The sequence below is a fragment of the Peromyscus californicus genome, unplaced genomic scaffold (assembly GCF_007827085.1).
Source record: "Peromyscus californicus insignis strain IS unplaced genomic scaffold, ASM782708v3 Scaffold_19__1_contigs__length_69161282, whole genome shotgun sequence".
NCBI classification, from domain to species: Eukaryota; Metazoa; Chordata; class Mammalia; order Rodentia; family Cricetidae; genus Peromyscus; species Peromyscus californicus.
The window spans coordinates 36,217,083-36,237,131 of NW_026294491.1; the positions used below are offsets into that span (position 1 = coordinate 36,217,083).

At 46.1% G+C, this 20,049-nt stretch overlaps 1 protein-coding gene across 3 annotated transcripts in view; it reads left to right on the forward strand.

Annotated features, from left to right (window-relative positions):
- Positions 1-20,049, forward strand: part of Aff3 (ALF transcription elongation factor 3) — a 480,672-nt gene that overhangs the window by 450,170 nt on the left and 10,453 nt on the right. For all 3 annotated transcript variants that reach the window (XM_052745091.1, XM_052745092.1, XM_052745093.1), the window contains 5 exons: positions 396-597; positions 3,830-3,957; positions 13,134-13,197; positions 16,201-16,337; positions 19,012-19,083. In XM_052745091.1, coding sequence (XP_052601051.1) covers positions 396-597; positions 3,830-3,957; positions 13,134-13,197; positions 16,201-16,337; positions 19,012-19,083 — 603 coding nt within the window. The remainder of the gene's footprint in view (positions 1-395; positions 598-3,829; positions 3,958-13,133; positions 13,198-16,200; positions 16,338-19,011; positions 19,084-20,049) is intronic.

A 20,049-nucleotide genomic window follows, 5' to 3' on the forward strand; every position in this document is an offset into this window, starting at 1 on the left:
CTCAGATGCTGGCCAGTGCCCTCTAAGAGCTTGGTTACTGTTGTTGACTGTTGATAGACCTTCCCAAGGGGCTCACACCTGTGAGGAAAAGCTTGTTTGTTCAGAGTTTGTAGATACCTAGATGAAAGATTCAAAAGTGTGGACGTGTTAGTCCTCGTAGGCTTGCGTTGGCAGGAACTCAAGGTGACTGTGTATCCTGATGGAGTAAAGGAACAACGCATGAGATGTGTTTGTTGTTTCCTGTGCTCCCCATGCCATAAAGTCACTTCTGCCCTAATAATTCCCAAGAAACGTCTCCCTGCCACCAGATTTTAAATGGGAGGTTGGGTCGTGGGAGAAACATGGCCTTTTTTCCTGGGCAGACTGCGATACTCCGTTACTGTTTCTCTTTTCAGCTTGGCAATACCAATAAACAAAAATGAGAAAATGCTCCGGTCACCCACGTCGCCACTCTCCGATGCGTGTAAACACAAATACTCCAGCGAGGACCTGACTTCTTCCAGCCGCCCTCATGGCAATGGGATGTTGACTTCTGCGTCCACCAACAAAAAGCCTAAAGCTGACAGCCAGCTGCAGCCACATGCTGGAGACCTCACGGTTTGTCAATGCCCTGCTTTTCTAAGGAAACTGGCGGGAAATTCTGGGTTAGCCCACCACTCTGTCCCTGGCTGAGCACACTTTACGCTCATGCTGGAGGTCCCATGCTGAACCCCTGAAGGCATCTTCTAGGGAGATCTAATGGAAAAAAGTCCTCCTCCTCCTCCTCCTCCCCTCTCCCCACGGAATATGAAGGAAGAAGCCTGCCCAGTGGAAATTCCAAGCCCCTTCTGCTTATGAAGCCTCTTGGAACTATTTTAGACCCCAGAGTAACACCATCCCCAGACAAAGGAAATTGGGAATTTTAAACCAGCCAATTTCTGTGCTGGGAAAATGTTCTACCCATACATGACTCACATATATTTGGAGCTGAAACCCATGCCAACATTCCAGCCTCTCAACCCACTCTTGTCTACTAGTGGAATGGCCAAAGTCGGAGGTTTCTAACTCCACCTTTACCCATCCATTGTAGTGTGGTTCTGATATTCCCCTGGGTTGGGGTATAGGTGTTTTAGCTTCCATGTGATCTTGGGCCAGTTGCTTAATCTCTCTGAGCTCTTTCTTTATTCCAGCCCCTCTAGATACCACTGACATTTAGTTCCTCCACATTCTCTCACTGGCCTAGGAGAGCAGCATCTCCCTGGGGTGTTCTGTGATTCCAGATGCTCTGCCTGAGTTCACCCAGGTCACTGTGCCTGTCAAAACCAGCAGGGCGCTGTGAGGCTAGAGAGAGAGAGAAGACTTAAGAACAGGACTATGCTCCAGGCGGTGGCACACACCTTTAATCCCAGCACTCCAGGCACAGGCAGGCAGATCTCGAGTTCTGAGTTCAAGGCTAGCCTGGTCTACAGAGCCAGTTCCAGGACAGCCAGGACTACAGAGAGAAACTCTTGTCTTGGAAAAAAAATTAGGACTATGCAGAGAAAGATCCTAGGCAGGGGCCCGTACTTAGCGTTTTCCCCATGGATTTAAGACGCAAGAAAGCTGGTGGAAGGCTCTGTGGGAGCCTGAGTCTTAGCACATCTCCAAAGCACGCCTTTCTCTGCACCCACATGAAGAAGCAATTATCTTCAGTCCTAGGCAGGAAGAATTCAGAAAGACTCCACTAGAGAAACATGGGATGAAAAACTATCTACTCAGGTTTTAAAACAAAACCAAAGTCTTCTTTGCCTTCATAGCCTTACATCGTGGTCATCCATGGTGTGCTGAGAAGTAGAACTGTTTGTTTATTTCACTTACTCCTTCACCAAGTAGATGCTCTCTGAGCAGGTACTTGTCCTAGGCCAGGCACCGAGCTAAGCTGATGTGGTGACCACTCAGCAGATTCGCCTCTGCATCACCATGAGCTGTGAACCCAGCTAGGGAGAGAGCCTGGAACAGGGAATCCTATACATCCATAATCACACCCCTCATCACTGCCAAACATGCTCACGGTGACCTGGCGTTTGACTCAGAGAGTTTTGATTGGTACCAGGAGCAGCAAACTTCTTCTGTGATGCAGGACTTCTCGGCACTGTTGCATTTGGAGCTGTGTAACCACTCATGGTCGGGACAGTCCTGTGCACTGTAGGGTACCAAGAAGCATCCCTGGCCTCCAATCCCTGCCAGTACCACAAGTCAGATGGTAAATGCGTGATGGTTCTGTGGTCCGCACCAGCTCGGCCCACCTACTGATTATAATGGTCTTCATTGTAGGGAGGACCCCAGTGTGGACACTGTTTAAAGACACAGGCACAGCTGGTTCCCGGTAAACACTCACTCACAGAAAGGGCCAGATTTGGCCCACAAGCCCCAAGTTCCCCCAGTGGACAATCTTTAAAAGGCAGGGCAAGTCACAGTGACATTCCAGGCACAAGAAACATGATGTCAAAGGTCAAACATGATGTCAAAGTCAGCACCAGTCCGTGAATCTGAGTGACAGAGAACACAGAGGCCAGCCTTTGAGGCTTCCACGGCCATCCTCCTGGTTTTTCCCCTTTTATAGAGAGTTAAGTGGACACCATTGTAAGTATTTCAAGAACAATTTTAGAAATTAAGCATTTGATCTTCTTGGTCATGTACAACAGACTCTAATCCTTGAAATATTGTGCATGACATTGGCCCATACCTAAAAATGCATTTGTGTATATGTTCAGTTACTTCAGAGGGAATAGTTTGTGTTTTGTGAGCAGACACACGCTCCCTGGCCCATGTGCCAGCCCAGAGTGGGTGCTTTGTAACCTCGGTAGTGGTAGGACTACTAATATTTTAAATAATTGCATTGCGCTCTATTTTTCACAGATAGTGCTGAGAAGCAGTCCGTTCCCGACATGAATGGCAGCTCTTGGGAGGGACGTCATAGAGAGGCAGTGGAGAAAGCTTGGCTTCAGGGCCCGTCTGAGAGTGTGATCCAAACACAGATTCTCTCGGGGGGGGGGGGGGGGGGTGATAGCACACACCTGCAATCCTAGCATTCAGAGTCAGCCTGAGTGACATATCAAAGCCTTATCTGGAGGGGTGTGGAGGGAGGAGGAAGAGAAGAAGAAATAATGCAGATCCCTAAGCTCTTTCCTAGATCTACAAAACAGAAACTAAACCAGCAATCTGTTTGAACAGGTCTCCAGATGATTCTGGTATATGTGCAAATAGGGAAAAAATAAAACCCAAGCCCTCGCTCCAGGGCCCCCACACATGGTTACTAGTAGAACTTGAGAAAGTTGCCTAACCTGCCTAGTCGCAGTTTCCCCATCCATGAAGGAAGCATCAGACCTCCCTTTTGATATTGTTGTGAGAACAGCTTTTGACAACAGGTGCAGAAGTCCTCAGCTTGAGACCTAGACATGTACAAGCTGGGCACCCCTAATCCAAAGGACTCCCAGATCTGAAACTTGATGAACACCACACCTGATCCCTATGATAGGTCGGAGTCAAAAAGAATCACAAAACTATTTTAAAGTATATTACATATAATTGCTTTAATGTATATGTAAGTATTATATGTATAAGGAGAAACATAGATGAGTTTCATACTTAGACCTGGGTCCCATCCCCTAAATACTCAATCACGTGTCCCCAGTATTTTGAGTAAAGAATACACAGCCTGTATTACCTTTTCTTTATTGAAACAAAATTACCATCATTTCTAATATAGAACAAGCAGTATTCTGTAGATGAAAGGTGTTCTATCTAATAGCTCTTTCAGCCAGGTGGTCGTCAGTGTCTCAATGACTTCTGTGTTATTCATTGTTTTTAGAAAGCAGCTCACAACAGTTCTGAAAATGGCATGCTCCATACCAAGTCACGGCCACAGACTGAGCCATGGTCTCCAGGTTCCAGTGGCCACAGGGACTGCAAGAGACAGAAACTGATCTTCGATGACATGTAAGTTTGGGCCTTCTTAATACGATGAGGAGAGAGAAAGTAGAAGGAAAGACCATTACCTCTCATTACGATGTGGCTGTTTGCCCTGGCGTGATATGGTCATTTAAATGTCCCTCTCAAAGGAATCTCCAACTTAGTGTACCCCCCTGGATAAACAGGATCCCCAGGGCTAATGGAGTTGACACCCACGACCTCAGAAAACAGGCAAAGTGCACTGATGGGTCTTGTTTCTTTTTAAATTATGTATGTATCTGTCTGGGTATGTGTACATGAGCATGGGTGCTCGTGGATCCCCTATAGCTACAGGCAGTTAGCTGCTCAGTGTGGGTGCTGGAACCAAACCCAAGTCCTCTGCAAGAGCAGAACATGCCCTTTACCACTAAGCTGCCTCTCCAGCCCCTCCAGTGAGTCTTATTTCTAAGGATATGTATTATGGGATGTTGGTGATTTTATGCTATCAGGAAAAAAAAAGCACTTTTGGTTTTGTAAACTGTAATAGCCAAAGAATAATAGTGATTTGCTCCTGAAGGCTGTTTTCTCCCAAGATGTGGGTTCTTTGTTAACAGTGTAAACAGGCCTTATGTAGGAAAAGCAGCCTGGCCTCCTTTGGCCACTTCTGCTAAAACCTGAATTTATCTTCCATACCCATCATGAGCTGAAAAGGAGAAGGATGGGGAGGTGAAGAAGACTGTCCAGCCATGCTCTTGGGAGGCAGAAAAATCACAATCAGAAAGGCTGAGATGATGCTGAAGATCCTTTAGTCTCCCAGGGAGAAAGCAGGTCAAGGAACACCTAGAGGGAGGAGATAGGGTTGCGGGAGTTCAGCCTGAATCCTGCATTCAGTTGTTAGCTGACCCACGTGAGGCAGGATAAATGAAGTCTTCGGGGAACCTCGTGCAGGAGATTCCTGCCCTCTGCTGGCTTCCATTCCAACTGCAGAGACAGACTGCAAGCTCTAAGTCCCCAGGAAGTCAAAATACAAACTGGTCTCAACATCTCCCAGCCCCTTCTGAGAAGAAAATAATACCAGTGACTACTGCTTTGCTTCTGTCCTTGGGGCTACCACATAAGCAGCAGTGTCTGGGGAGCACCAGGTACCCTGCAGGAGTGATCACTCCCCTTGCCCTCTCTTTGACACCCTCACCCTCACCCAAATATACACATTGGTTATTTCCTTCTCCATCAGCTTCCCATACTGAGCGGTAGACTTTTAAGTCTTAATTTTACTTTACACATTAACCAGGGCACAGAGTTTGGGGATTGGAAGCCAAATGCACACCTTTGTGTCATTTAAGAAACACGTGCCAAGTTAGCTGAATTTGGGGAACTCTATGGACAGCCAGAAGGCCCAGGTCTCTTCCTGTGGTTACTGCAGCTGCATGCCAACTCCCAGCATGCGATCCTCCCCTCCCTTGATTGCTCCACCACTTACCTCCCTTCACTTCCCCTTTGCTGAGCAGAACGGCAGGTGCTCATTTGCCGGCAGGAGGCCGGTCAGCTGGTCAACTACAGCTTCATTAGGACTTGGTGATGGAAATTGTCCCTGTGAACTTTAGCCATTTTTGAAAACAGAGGCAATTAGAGTGATGTTTAAGGTCATTATGGAATTTGTGTTTGGGTGTCATAGCTAATCACAGATGTATTAGACCTTGGGATGCTCAAAATACCAAACATCTCTAGTATCTGGTTTTGGGCGCAGGATAAAGATAAGAAAGAAGCAAGAATTCATGAGAAAATTAGTTCAGTGATTTCTCCAGTGTTCAAAACTGAAGACCTAAATCGGAGCAGTGCCTCAGTGGTTGTAGCCAAGCTGAAGCTCCTTGAACTTTTATAGGAAGAAATGTTTCTCTTTGTGTTCCTTGTCTGTACCAATGGAGAGGCTCCGCCTGTTGCCGAGATTTGTGATCCTGGCTGTTACCTGTGCTGGGAGTGTTTGTTCTGTTGGGGATGTGGTACAACGAAGTGGAAAAGCACTCCTACATGCCTATTGCATGGAGAGGTGTGACCACTTGCCCCAAATGATTTGAAATCTCTAATAGTGGAATAAACAGGAAACTAAAACAGCCACTGATCTAAGGAAGCTGTGGGAAGATCCTTAAAACCCAAAAGGGCAAGGAACCAACATTGTCTCTTCCTTTAAACCATGAAAATCTCTGTCCCTCAAGAGGTCAAAGTCACCTGACACGTGCAAATGTCTTCCATGTCTAGCTGCTCTATAGTAAGCATCAGATCAGGTACAGGGCAGCAGCCAGGATGTCACGATGGGTTCGTTCTCAGTTACTCTGCAGTCAGGAGAGCAGCACATGAACGGGACCACTGCTGTGGCTGCCGTGACTGCTGGCCGCTGTGGCTGCCGTGACTGCTGGCCGCTGTGGCTGCCGTGACTGCTGGCTGCCACACCTCCTCCGCTCCCAACGTCCCCTCACCGCCCTTCTTTTCCTCCTCTTCCTCCTCCTTGTCCTTTCTCCCACCCCACTTTTCTCCCTTCTCCTTCTGTCACAATTTGCTTCGACTTGACACCCCTGGGAAGAGGAGACCTCAGTTACGCAAATGTCTCCATGAGAATGGCCTGTGGGTATGTCTGTGTGGCATTCTCTCGAGTGCCAATTGGGGGTAGGAGCCCAGCCCACTGTGGGTGGTACCATCCCTAGGCAGGCAGCACAAATAAGCCTCTTCCTCCCCCCAGGTGGCCTTTTCTGTCCCCCTTTCCTTCCCTCCTCACTTCCTCTTCCTCCGCTTTCACGCTGACAGCATTTGCCCTTGGCCTCCTTGACCAGGAAAAGTCCTCAGCCCCTGTCACTTTCCTTGGCTTCTGTTCACGGAGGGTGTCAACCAGCACTGAGATGAACAGAGAGGCTGCCAGGAGAAGAAGGGGAAGGGCCAGCTCATTAGGACCAGAGCATCCGAGGAGCGGATGGGAAGCCAGTTAGGATGATCCAAAAAGTAACAGATGCCAGGCTGTCATTTAGTTCTTAAAGCTGCGTCATGTAGCTTTAAAAAAAAAAAAAAAAAAAGGAAAAAAGGAAACTCATCCTTTTGTATTATAAATACTTGTTAATGGTTGAATAAACATGCAATTCAGACAACTGAATCCACCAGGCTGTCAAGAATGAGTACTGAATAAAGACAGCTGAATTTATAAATACCCTCCCCAGCAGAGGACCTGGTCTTTTCTCTCTTTTTCTTTTTCCATGAACCTGCATGGAAGTACATTTAAATTCACGCTCTTACACATCTTGTTTCCTGTGTTTCTTACCAATTAAGCACCAGTTAGTGCTTTGGGGATGCAAATGAACTAAAGGGATAGCACTTATTTTAAAACCGGAATCAAGGTCGGCTTGTTCTTGGTAAGCTGCGGGTGCAGACTTGTGGCAGTGTGACTACCCTCCTCCCCTGACATTCAGCAGAAGCATGAAAAGCCTGACAGTCACCGCGCCGCAGCCTCGGTAGGAAGGTGGCACTGGCGTGATTAACAGACTGTTCTTTCAAAAGACAAAATCTGTGAGAATTTATGTCCGGGAGTGACAAGACTTGCTTCACCTCGCAGCTTAGATACGGGTCTTATTAGTGCAAAGCCGTGAGCTATATATTATTTGGTGTCATAATTAGTGACAGGGGAGTTTTGGCCAAAGAAAATTGAGAGAGATCTGGGATGGGAAGCCTCTGTCCAGGAGTCCCGAATTCATGGAGCTAAGTGGTAAAAGGCTTGGCGAGAAATAAAGCCTGGCTCCCGCCAGCCATATTGCTGTGTTGGAAGCCAGCGGGGCTGGAGGCCAGCACTGCCTGCTGCTTGCTGAAGGGTGTGCTGTCCCCTGCCCATATTTCACATAGAAGAGGCAGTCACGACCAGTGCACTCAGCCAATCCACCAAATGTCCCATCTGTCCCCATGACGCCAATAATAGGAGCAGAGCTACCTAACCCTCCCGGCACACAGTGAAGACTCCCTGGGACACACAGTACCGAAGGCCATGAGCATGTAAAATGTGAGTGGGAGGAAGGGAATGGGGACTTGACATTTGTAATGTAATTATGTGCAGCAGTCTCCTTGCTAAAAGGATTTTAATTTTATAGAGGATGGGAAGATTCCCGTATATGAGAGGTTGAATCTCCTGCTGCATGATTTAATCAACAGAGACCAACTAGAATTTTTGCATAGACCGTATGAGAGCCAGGCAGGGGACTCTGGGGACCTTTCCGTGGCACTCTGGTCCTGGGGGAGACCCTCTTCTGGTGACTGCAAAGCTGGACCCCACTTTTTGTTCCTAGGGAATTGTTTCCATTGTGAATTCTCTTTCTCAGGCTGAGCCCTTACTTTCTTCTGACCAATGGAAAAACAAAAAGAGATTGCCGGGCGGTGGTGGCACATGCCTTAAATCCCAGCACTCGGGAGGCAGAGCCAGGCGGATCTCTGTGAGTTCGAGGCCAGCCTGGGCTATAGAGTGAGTTCCAGGAAAGGCGCAAAGCTACACAGAAAAACCCTGTCTTGAAAAACCAAAAAAAAAAAAAAAAGGAAAAACAAAAAGAGAAACTTCAGGCGGGAGGGAAAGGATTTCCCTCCCTTATGGAAGTCTTTAGGCTTTGCTAAAATTGATCGTTTTTACATGTCCAGCCCAGAGAGGAAGAACACAGAGACTGATGAATTTCCATTTCCATAAAAATTTCTTCAATGATTGAATGTTTGCCTCCCTTAGCCAGCACAACATGAAAAATGTACTGTGAGTCCTGTCAGGAACATGAGGAAGGGCACTCCTCTGCCTGAGAAGCCACCTTCCAGGCACTTAGGGTTCCAGTCGATATCAAGGTTGTAGGAACGAAAGCTGCATTTGAATCCTTGCTGCTTAAACACCATCTACCTGCATCCACAGGGACGTGTGCAGACAGCCAACATCAGCACCAGGGGGCCCCAGTCCCCAAACACTCCCCGCTCAACAGTGAGTGCTGGGGGTGGGAGCAGGTGGTAGAGCACTTGCCCAGCATGCATGAAGCCCTGAGTGTGCCACCCCGTTCTGCAAGCTAACACTACAAAGCAGCTGTGTGTGTGTGAAAAAGAAATACGTAACCCTTCTTCACATGGTCTGTCTCCTTTTGGAACAAGACCCTCAAGGCTGAGGACGCAGTAACACCCCTAGGGCACGTCAGCTGACATTATGGGCATCAGACAAAAATTCATTTGATATCATTGTTGCCGCTCCTCCGTCTGATGTGGATTTCGGTTTCTCCAAGCCCACCGTCCCGATCTCTCCACACCTGGGAACCTGTTTGTTCAAACACAGAGAGCTCTCATCCCTGCCAGTGTGCACAAAACAGTCCTGCTCTGTGGAGGGACGGCCTTTCAGAGAGGTAGGAATTACAGAAAGCAGTGTGCCAGCCTCTCCGTGGGAGACCATTCATCTCTCTCTCTCCCTCAGCCACGAAGGAGAACAAAAAGCAAAGGCTGCTTCTAAAGCTCATGTGCTGGGAGATCTGTCAGGTCACTCACACCCCGCGGTGGCTCTGAGCCAAGGCCGTGTGTTTGTAGGTGGAGACGGTAGGAGAAGAGAAGAGGAGAAAGCGTACTGTTTGGATCAAGTACACACCGATGGCTTTTGTTACGGAGAATGCTTAGAACAAAGATGCGCACGGCTGGGCGCTCTGGCTCTGCCATCAACCAGTTCTAATTTCCACCGAGGACTGGGTGTAGTTCTGTTCACAGTGTTTAATTGCACTTTTATTCGTGTGTTCATGACCATCATCAAATACTATGAAAAATAATGCGAAGGGTATTACGATAGACGTTTAAAAACTCTAGGTTTCCCACGTTAGAAGCAGAATCAATGGGAAAACTGTTTTACGCTGAAATGATTGGGTTTTATTTCAGACCCTTTGGTATATTAGATTCTGTACCTGTGACAGCGGCGAGGGCAATTTCATCTCTCCTACCGACTTGTCTGTGGCTGTAGAAAGCAATGTCTTCAGGTTAGTGTGCATCCACAGCCATGCTGGACAGTCTGAGTGAGTGACATCCCATTGGTCCCAATGACTTTATAATGGCCTGATTTAAGAGCATAGCAGTAGAAATCACCTGAGAGGAGAAAATGGGCCAATCTGCAGGCAATTTTCAGTGCTTAGGATAGTGAGCCCTCCATTATATGCAAAAAGGATTCTAACAAGCGTGTTTGTAAATGGTCCGGGTTTTCTTTTAGCATGGCAGGTTACTGTTGTAGCTGCCAGGATCCGGTCAGAAAATTGGATGTGTTACTTACCTACAGGCACTGCTGTGTGTCTGTGACTCAGCGTCCGTATCAGGCTGGAAAAATGCATTCATGTGCTACAGATAAAAACAGCATTGATTGAAGAACCCATATTAGGGGCTATCAGCTACTGCCATCTCTAAGGGTAACTTAGAAAGCCTGTGAAATCTGAGATGCCATAGCTTATGACCAAAGGACTTTTTTTCCCCTGGGAATAAAATGCATTTAAAATGACATCTTTTAGTGGCGAGGTCTACAAAACAGGACACAAAGAAAATGACCAAACTTAGATACTAGAGTGTAGAGCAGATAATGATGTGGAGAATTTCAAGTTGCCATGGAGACACTCTCCGGCTCATTGGCTATGATGCTGCACCCTCTCAGAAGGTACAGTACAGAAGAAATTCAGTACAATTCAAGGATTACTGTAGACTGGGGAAAACCCAAAAGGTCAGCAGCATGATCCCTGCTGAAATATGCCAGTGGCCAAGCTGCATGCATGCAGTAACTGGGGCCCTGTAAACTTGGAAGGTAATTAATTACTCTGTGACAGTGGGAAAGACAGGGGGAAGCATGGGTGACGCCACTAGGAATAGTTCCTGGCAGTGGTCAGACTTAGTTCATATAGGATTTGGTGATGGAACTCAAAGTCCCCTTCGAATACCTAACCTGAACTAAGACTTGACGTCAAAAGTCCCACAGATTGATTTTGGGACTGGAAACAAGACAGAGACACAACAGAAACTGTGTTTTAGAAACACTGGTCAAGGAGCAAGGCTTCAGATTGACTCTAAGGGAGTTGAACTGTGGACCCCAGAACCAGAGCTGATGAAAGCCAACTTGGGAGGTATGTCTTTAAGAGAAGAGAAATGTAAAAAGGGAAGCATGGACACAGCTGGCAACAAGAAAGTACTTGTGAAAACTGTAAACTCTCCTCAAAATGTAGATCCTGGGATCTGAAGCTCAGGAGTGAGTCTAGGCTTGGACTGGAGGTGAGCTCTAGTTGTCTGTTGGGGTGGGAAGCCAAAGACCAAACATGGCAGCACTTCTGTTCCTTCTGATGCTGTTAACAGCAGATACGTGTCATGACTCAGCGGGCTGTCATAGATGTTCGGATGTCATGACTCCAAACCTACAAGATCTCAACCATCTAGAAATGACCCCTGACCCATGGACTTCTGATCGTCACCACTGGCTTGTCACTTTTAACCATTACACTCACTTTACTTCAGGATGTTGGTTATGAAGGAGGTTGTACGTGTGTGGGGCAGAGAATACATGGGAATTACATAGTTTCTGCTCAGCTTTACTGTGAATCTAAAAACGGTCTAAGAAGTTTGTTTGAACGCGAAAGCAAACAAGTAGTAATGATGAAAATTGCCGAAGTTCGAATCAGTTGATACGTAGCCAAAGAAGGAGAGCCACTGTGTTCAAGGCAACTGAAGGTGTGGGTTCCTGGGAGATGAACTGGAAAAGCAAAGGTGAAGGGAGCAGGCCCATTCTACTGAGGAAAACTTCAGCCACAATGCAGACCTATCAAGGGGAATAGAAGGCTTCAGACCCAGATGGGAGTGAAAATAGTGAAGGAGCAATTGCCCAAAGACAGACAGTTGCATTCAGGAACCCCTGCAGCTAGGTTGTCACTTTGTGGTAGCCAACCAGCACATCAGTCCCAATATATTGCCACAACCCTGACAATATTTGCAGAGAAATAAGAGACAGGACATGAAGTCCTTTTTGTTGTTGTTGTTGTTCCGATGATTTTTGACCCAAAACTGGTTACTGCTTTGAACCTGATTTTGTTTCTTACTTTGACTAATTAAATGCTGTGTTTTAGTCAACCCATGTTCATTGTCAGAGCACATACTGTTTCTCTAAGCATTCTGGTCTCTTTGAATAAAGGAATGTTCTGACTACCTGGTGTTACAATGAGGTAAAAGACCCATTAGAATCTAAAACAGTTTAAAATAAGTGTATCCTAATAGGTTAAACAGTCCATGACTGATCTCTCTGCTGACATCCTATCCTCTGGCTGGTATCTGCTGTTTATGAATAGGTCAAGTTTATTGATCACACAACATACAGAATACAAAGAAGTTTATGCTGATGGCATCTCGAGGATGTAAAGGTTTATTTATTATTATTAATCTATTAGACTAAGCATTTTAAAGGCACCAACCAGTGAGTGGTTTAGTGTGACTTAGGATTGTTATGCACATTCAGATTGGTCTCAGGACAAATTACCTTCATCTCCCAGAAGAATTGTCCCTGGCCAGGGTTATTGCTTTAATAACACACATGTCTAATGCTCCTGTTTACCAGCTAGCTAATCAGCACTCCAGAGGATACATGCCGTGTTTGCATTGTTACAAGGTAGACATCATTTTACAATTAACTTCATTACAACTGGAGCAGAATCATACTGCAACACAGTTCTTCAGTTTTCACTGTGAGGCTTTAACATAATTAACTGTATGTGCATACAACTCTAGGTACTATTTATGCATATAAAGGACACACTCATAAGAAGAGATAAATACTCTCACTCATACATATCCATGAAATTGGTACCAGATAGATTTACAGTTTTTAAGTTAAAGGGGGGATAGTTTTCTGTAGATACTATGCAAAATAAGATTTTCACTTTTTTCTTATCCATACAATAAAAAAAAAATCTTATTCACAAATTAGGCACTAAGGGACCACGTTAAGGCAACTAAATATAGGCTATCTGCATGTATTGAGTGGGTTTTGAATTGCTAACTTAGGAGAAAAAAATAATGTATTTTATGTACAGGCTGTAATTTGAAAGTGCAAAAAGTATACATGATTCCATATTAAGCCGAGTTTTTAAATTGTGCATTATGTTTGAGTGAAAGAAAAGCATATTTTCAACAGATCTGGCACTTAAGCAATAATGGCATCTAATATTCTCTCCTTGTAGGCCTCGGAGTGCAGATTATTTTATGCAAGAAGCTAAGCGGATGAAGCATAAAGCAGATGCGATGGTGAGCCCCTTTTCTTTCCAGATTTGTTCATCCAAATTGTGTTTGCATTGCAGCTTCATCACTGGGGCAATATAGCCGGGGTAATTATAAAATCTATTACAAGGATGGCTGGGCCTGCTAAATGGGAAAATGTTTATATAATCAAAGGCTCATAGCCCCATAAATTATGACTTCACTCGGTAATGTCGAACTGGAAGAAAGCCCTGGATAAATGAGTATTTCAATTTAGTCTTAAGGTTTGAATAGTAACCAGAGCCAGTGGAGTCAGTGGGTGGAGCTATTAGAAAGAAATTGAATTTGCATTTTCCTCTCTGGCTAGTCTAGCTGGCTCTTCCTTGGCTCAGTCCCACAAATCTCTTTTCAGGATGACTAGTGTTCCTTGTGTATATCTGCCCTAAAGGTACTCATCCCCTGAGGTGTACAACATAGAAACCATTACCTGCACTTAAAACCTTAAAGTTGCCATAATTTGATCTTTGCAAAGAATAACTTTTCTGTCTTGGGTGATCTATTTTGGAGACCGTAAAGCTTTCGAGCAAGAAATAGAAAGACTTTTGGTTTGTTTGGTTTTGGTTTTTGTTTAGATCACAAAGTAGTTCCACCCTGAGGCCTCTTCCAAAAGGATGCCTTCCTTCCTAGAAATTCTAGTTTTCTTCCCTTCCAGAGTTCATAGCAAAGATTAGTCATGGGACTTTAGAGGTGGCATCTCAAATACCTTTCAGAGTATGAGTCCAGTGAGAAAGATATATAAATCCTAGCAGTTGCTCTCCCAGTGTGCCTGACATTGCCCACCACACAGTTATTATCTCATGTCAGCTGCCAGGGAACACTGGGGTAATGTGGAAATAGCCAGTGAATACCAGAAAATAGAGAAGGTTGCGAAGGGAGCCCTTGTCCACATAGCCCCACAATCCCAAGGTCTGGTGGAGAGTTTAGGTCATCTGAGGAAACCAATGTGTGGATCTCCCTGTACCCTGTTTTAAAAGAGAGAGAAAAAAGGAAGGAAGGAAAATAATTAATGCATGGCCACTTTGGGCAAAAACATCACACTTTTAAATATGGTGAGATTTGCTACCTGAAGCCATCGTCCAAAGCTTCCCAGCTATATTCACCTAACACCATGTTACCCATCTCTATGTTCCCTATTCCTTAGCAGCCTCTCATCATACCTTGTTCATGCTAGCCCACATGTCTAGCCACCTGTAGCTAGTGAGCTCAATGCTCACTCTCCCAGGTACACCCACACCTGCAGTAACCTCCCCAGATCTAGCCAAATCATGTCCTTCCTTCCCACTACCTTCTCAGTGTCCTCAATGAGACCTTCCCCAACTCTCTGCAGCCCCTCCCCCGCCCGTCTTCTTGCACTGGACTCTTCCGTTTGTATTCTGTCAATCACAGACTGCCTTGCATCTTGAACTGTTTTGTGGTACACTGTTTTTTTTTTTTTTTTTTTTTTTTTTTTTGGTTTTTCGAGACAGGGTTTCTCTGTGTAGCTTTGCGCCTTTCCTGGGACTCACTTGGTAGCCCAGGCTGGCCTCGAACTCACAGAGATCCGCCTGGCTCTGCCTCCCGAGTGCTGGGATTAAAGGCGTGCGCCACCACCGCCCGGCCTGGTACACGGTTTTTGCTCCCCAAATTTCTTATGTGTCCCTGGAAGGAGCTTTTGTGTATCGAGTGCATGCACCCCAAAATTAAGTGCTTTGGAATGAAATTAGTTCCTTGACTTGACAGTATTGCCCCAAAATGTGGTGGTATAGCCTGTATGACTTAGAAGTGTTCATTTTTTAATTTATTAATGAGTCTATTCATTTTCAAAGGTATCATTGTTAAGGAAAGTTGGGGATTTATTTTTATATTCATTTATTTTAGTGGTAGACTGAGAGTAGTTAAGAGTAGGTATGTGAATTTTCCTTTGATGAATAAGTCATGGGAAAACAGAGGTGATTCTGCGAGGTGGGACTGTGTGATTTTCTAGAGCAGCGGTCGGTGTCTAGACTTGGGAGAACTCGGGGCCGTAAGTCTGACCCGGGGCTGCTGCCCACACTGGTGATACCCTCCCTGCTCTTTCCAAGTGTGTCCGGCCCAGCCAGCCTCTGTGCTGATTGGCGTAAATGTAGCCAGGGTGGATAACCCCAGAGCTGTTCTGTGCTTGATTTTCAGCTTCGGGTCTCATTTTGTGAAAGTGAGCTGTAGGACCCTAAGTTAATCTTCCGCTCATTCCCCTTCTCAGTCCTCCCGTGAGTGAGGCCCTGTTAACAATGTCACAAGAGGGCAAACATGACGGGGGTATAAAGTCACAAATAACACACTAGAAAGCAATCAAGGCCCTGAACTATCGCTGTTGAGGTTGAAAATAGAGGCCTGAAAGCCCATGAATGGAACCAGACCTGTGACCCTTGGTGGATGAGAGGACAAGGATTTGCCAGACCACTGGGGAGAAGGAAAGGGAGTTTTGCAAAGTTGAAGGTGTCATGTGATTTCTACCCTCACTTGCCTCACTAGTGGCAATTGGAGAAAATGACTAGAGGGGATTTACACTGGGTCCCTTTTATCCAAGGGAGGTGAGCTCCAAGCTCCCTTAGCAGGCCTCAGGCTGCAGATTGTTCAAAGCTTTATACAGACTGTGTTTCCTCTACATGCATGTCTTTGCTATCCAGTTAAGCATAGAAGGACACCAACAGGAACTAGTAACTAATGATAACGTAGGGCAATTATAATAGGATACTGTGATAATAAAACGTATAAGCTCATCAACTGTTTATTTCTGGAATTTTCCTCAGAACATTTTCAGGCCTTATTGATCACAGGTACATGAAGCCATGGAAAATGAGCTATGGACGGCAGGGTGGGCTACATATCTATTTCTTTTTTTCTCCCGGCTCCGTTTCATGGGATTTTAGAGCTCACAGGTTGGGTTTCTCAAAGCGTATAAACTGTGTGGTGATGCCTCTTGTTTAAAGAAACACTCTTATTAAGGAAGGCACCACTGATTCTCTTGGTCAGGTGGAAAAGTTTGGGAAGGCCTTGAACTATGCCGAAGCAGCCTTGTCCTTCATCGAGTGTGGAAATGCCATGGAGCAAGGCCCAATGGAATCCAAGTCTCCATACACCATGTACTCCGAGACAGTGGAGCTCATCAGGTGAGGTCTGCTTCCAGCAGAGGATGTGGGGCGGGGGGGGGGGGGGGCAGGAAGGCCATGTACGTACGTAAGTACATATGGGGAACACTAAGGAAAGAATGGCAGCCTGCAGTATCAGCCACTGGGGACCAGTGTTCATTCCCCAAAATAAGAATGGAGAGGGACTTACAACTTCCATGCGGCATGCCTCCATGCCTCTGTGTTTTCTGTGTGAGGCTAAGCACCTCCTGCCCAAAGCCTCCTTGACTGTCCAAGGAAGAAGCAATGTCAGAGTGAGCTGGGACATGTCCCCATGTCTCCTCAGCTAGGAAGTGGTAAGGGTTGAACTCATTTAATCTCGAGGCTGCTGGAGAATAAAAAGTCACTGGGGAATAAAAGTGGAGATGTATGTCTGTGGTAGAACAGTTTGCCTGGTTGCTCAAGCTGCTGGCTTCAGTCCTCAGCATTCAAATGAATAAACGTATCCGTTCATTCTACTTCTCAAAAGTGATGAGGAAAAACAATAATAAACTGTGAGTTCGAGGCAAGCCTGGTCTACAGAGCTAATTCCAATCTTGAAAAAAAAAAAAGATTCTCACCCCTGAGCACTGTTCTGTTGGGAATTATAGTCTCAACCCATGAACTTCCGGGTCAAAATCAAAATACAACAGACCTAATCACAGAAGATCCAGCTCGGCACCCCACCCCACCCCCATATCACTAGAGACCAGAATGAGAGGAAAAGAGAATGGGGCAGAAACAGTATTAAAAGACACAATGGCTAGAAATCACTGAACTTGTCAAAAGACAGGTTCAGAAAGCCAACTGGGGTAAACCTAAAGAAATGCATGCCCAGTCACAACGGAACAGCATGGTGTCAGTAACGAGAGCACTTCCGAGGACCGCAGTGGTCTCCTCTCAGGCAGAAGGGAGTGTGCTGATCTTCTAGTACAGAGAGGAGGGACTGACTGTCCAGCATTAGGTCAGGCTAAGGAAGACGGAAGTGTCTGTCTCTAGCCGACACCAGGAAAGAGGAAATAAGAACCCCTTGATCCCTCTCCTGTTCTCAGAGCAGAAGGGAGGGCTGGAAAGGAAAGACAACAAAAATAAACTTTATTTGGAAAATGCCATCATGTGACCTAATTATTTGTAAATTGATTAAAAAAAAACAACTAAAATAAAAAAAATACTCTTTTAAAACTGAAGGAACTTTTTCAATAAAAAGAAAATAGTGGGCCCAGGCAGTGGTGGAGCACACCTTTAATCCCAGCACGCAGGAGGCAGAGGCAGGTGGATCTCTCTGAGTTCGAGGCCAGCCTGGGCTACAGAGCGAGTTCCAGGAAAGGTGCCAAAGCTACACAGAGAAACGCTGTCACGAAAAACCAAAAAAAAAAATGTTGGAGGAAGGAATAGTGTCCAGGAGAAAAGAACAGAAGTATAGCTGTGTACACAATAAACTGTTCCTTCCGGTGAGTTTTGTAAATCGTATTTGGTGGTTGAAACAGAATTTATACCACCATCTGGTACTCACGATAGTATTCCATAAAGGAAGGGACAGTGAAGACTTCCATGCTTCAGTCAGGGTAAAATATTGATCCATCAGACTGTAGATCACACAAGCGGGGTGTTCTCCAGGGCAAGCTCCGGGGAAACTGCACAGAGCCGCACTGGGAACTTCAGACCTTCAGCAAGAGGACAGTAGTACTGTTTCAGCGGTTTTCAGAAAGGCACTTGCCGTGCCGAGAGCATCCAAACCAGCTGGGCTGACCCCTGCGTGCTGTGTGGCTGATGGGTTAGTCTCGCTTTCCAGATGAGGAAACAGACACTTAGAGATGTTCATACAGCTGTCTGAACTCTGAGTAGCTGAGATGGGCCTTTAACCCGGGCCCCTCTCACCACTGCGCACAGTACCTCATCTCTCAAGATTCTGAGCAGGCGAGCACATACTTCATTGAGAGAAAGCAGTGGCCCACAGTCCTCCGACTTCAAGACAGACGCTTGCCTCTCAAAACACTTGTCAGTACATGGAAAATAAACATTAAAACGTATTCCAGACAGCCAAGCTGTCCTCAGAGAAGAGTTACATGTGACAAGGATGAAGGTCAGTTAGCGTCCATCTAAGTGCTGGGCTGAATGAACTTCACCTCCGTTCTCAGTGGTTCAGCCTAGGCTGAGATGGAGAGAAATGGACACTTTACCACACTGGTGAACGGTAGCTCTTGAGCTTGCAGCCCTCCTAGGAGTTTGTCCTGTGTCATTGAAGAGCGGAGAGTCTCACAGCATCATAAAAGTCCTCTCCTTCTGGTCACCACAGTACTGCCGCCCGCCAGCTTTTAACGCACCACAAACACCCATGTATTGGGGCTGGAGAGCTGGCTCAGTGGCTAAGAACACCTGCTGCTTATGCAGAGGACCCAAGTTCCAGGTCCAGAACTCACATTAAATGGCTCACAACCTCTTGTGACTTGAGCTCCAGGGGATCCAACAGTCAGTTCTGGCCTCCATGGGCATCCACACTCACACATACCCGCATGTGGACATACACATGTGCGTAAATTCAAAAAAAGAAAAAACATGTAAGCGTGGAGTGGAGAGAGAGAGAGAGACCATCGTAGAAGAGGTTCTGTTGATAGCCAGAAAGGGCTTCTTAATTTCTTGGCTTTTTTATTCTTTTTTTTTTTTTTTTTTTTTTAAGGTACGCTATGAGACTAAAAACCCACTCAGGCCCCAACGCCACCCCCGAGGACAAACAACTGGCCGCGCTTTGGTAAGTGTAACCCCAGCTCTGCAAATGGGGTGCCGAGCTGTCCTGTGCGTCCCGATACCCTGATCCCGAGCCGCTCCAACAGCCAACAGGTCCAGTCCACTTTTCACTATGCCACCCTGAGTTCCGAGTGACTAGAGGATCACAGGGGGTGATAGTATCCCTAGCCAGTCAGGGCAGCCAAAAGCAGCAAGCTCAGAAATAAGGTGGAGAACAATCGACACCCAGTATTGACCTCTGGCCTGTACACATGCATGGACAGGCACATGCACACACATATACACATGTGCATACACACACACACACACACACACACACAAGTGAAACCACGTACGTCCCGCCTCATTCATGTGAATGTGAATTGTGCTAAGTGGAATTTTTCCTGGGTCTAACATTTTAGATGCAGTCAAAATCATTGACGAGTTACTTTGCATGCCAGATCAGTATGGATGGATACTCACAATCCATTAGAGTTATCAGTACACTGAACTGAGGGGCAGCTCACTATACTTAGATAATAAAATCATTTCTTTCATACTGGCTAATGGGTAATCGATCTTCCTGTGCTTAGGATTACAGTAATAAGGACTATGCAGAGGTAACTCCCCACAGCCTCTGCTCTAAATGCCCCATCCCACACCTCACGCTGCAAGGGCCCCTCTCTGGCTCTCCCCTGCCCTTACATCCGTATATCCGGAGTGTTTTGCTCTTGGCAGGTTCGCTGAGCTCAAGATCTAATCTGAGAGATAGAAAATCAAATGGAGGCTCAGACAGCCTAACAGCCACAAAGACACAAGAGAGTCTCGAGCTGTTCGACAGAATTTCATCTGGAGTTTGAAGTGCTAGCGAGCAGGATCGAGTTGTGCTGGGCATGTTAGGTTTCTAGCACATCAATACCTGCTCTCAGCTGGGGAAGAATTACGAGTGCAAAGCACCAGGGAAGAGAGAATTAGCCTTGGAAAGTGCTAA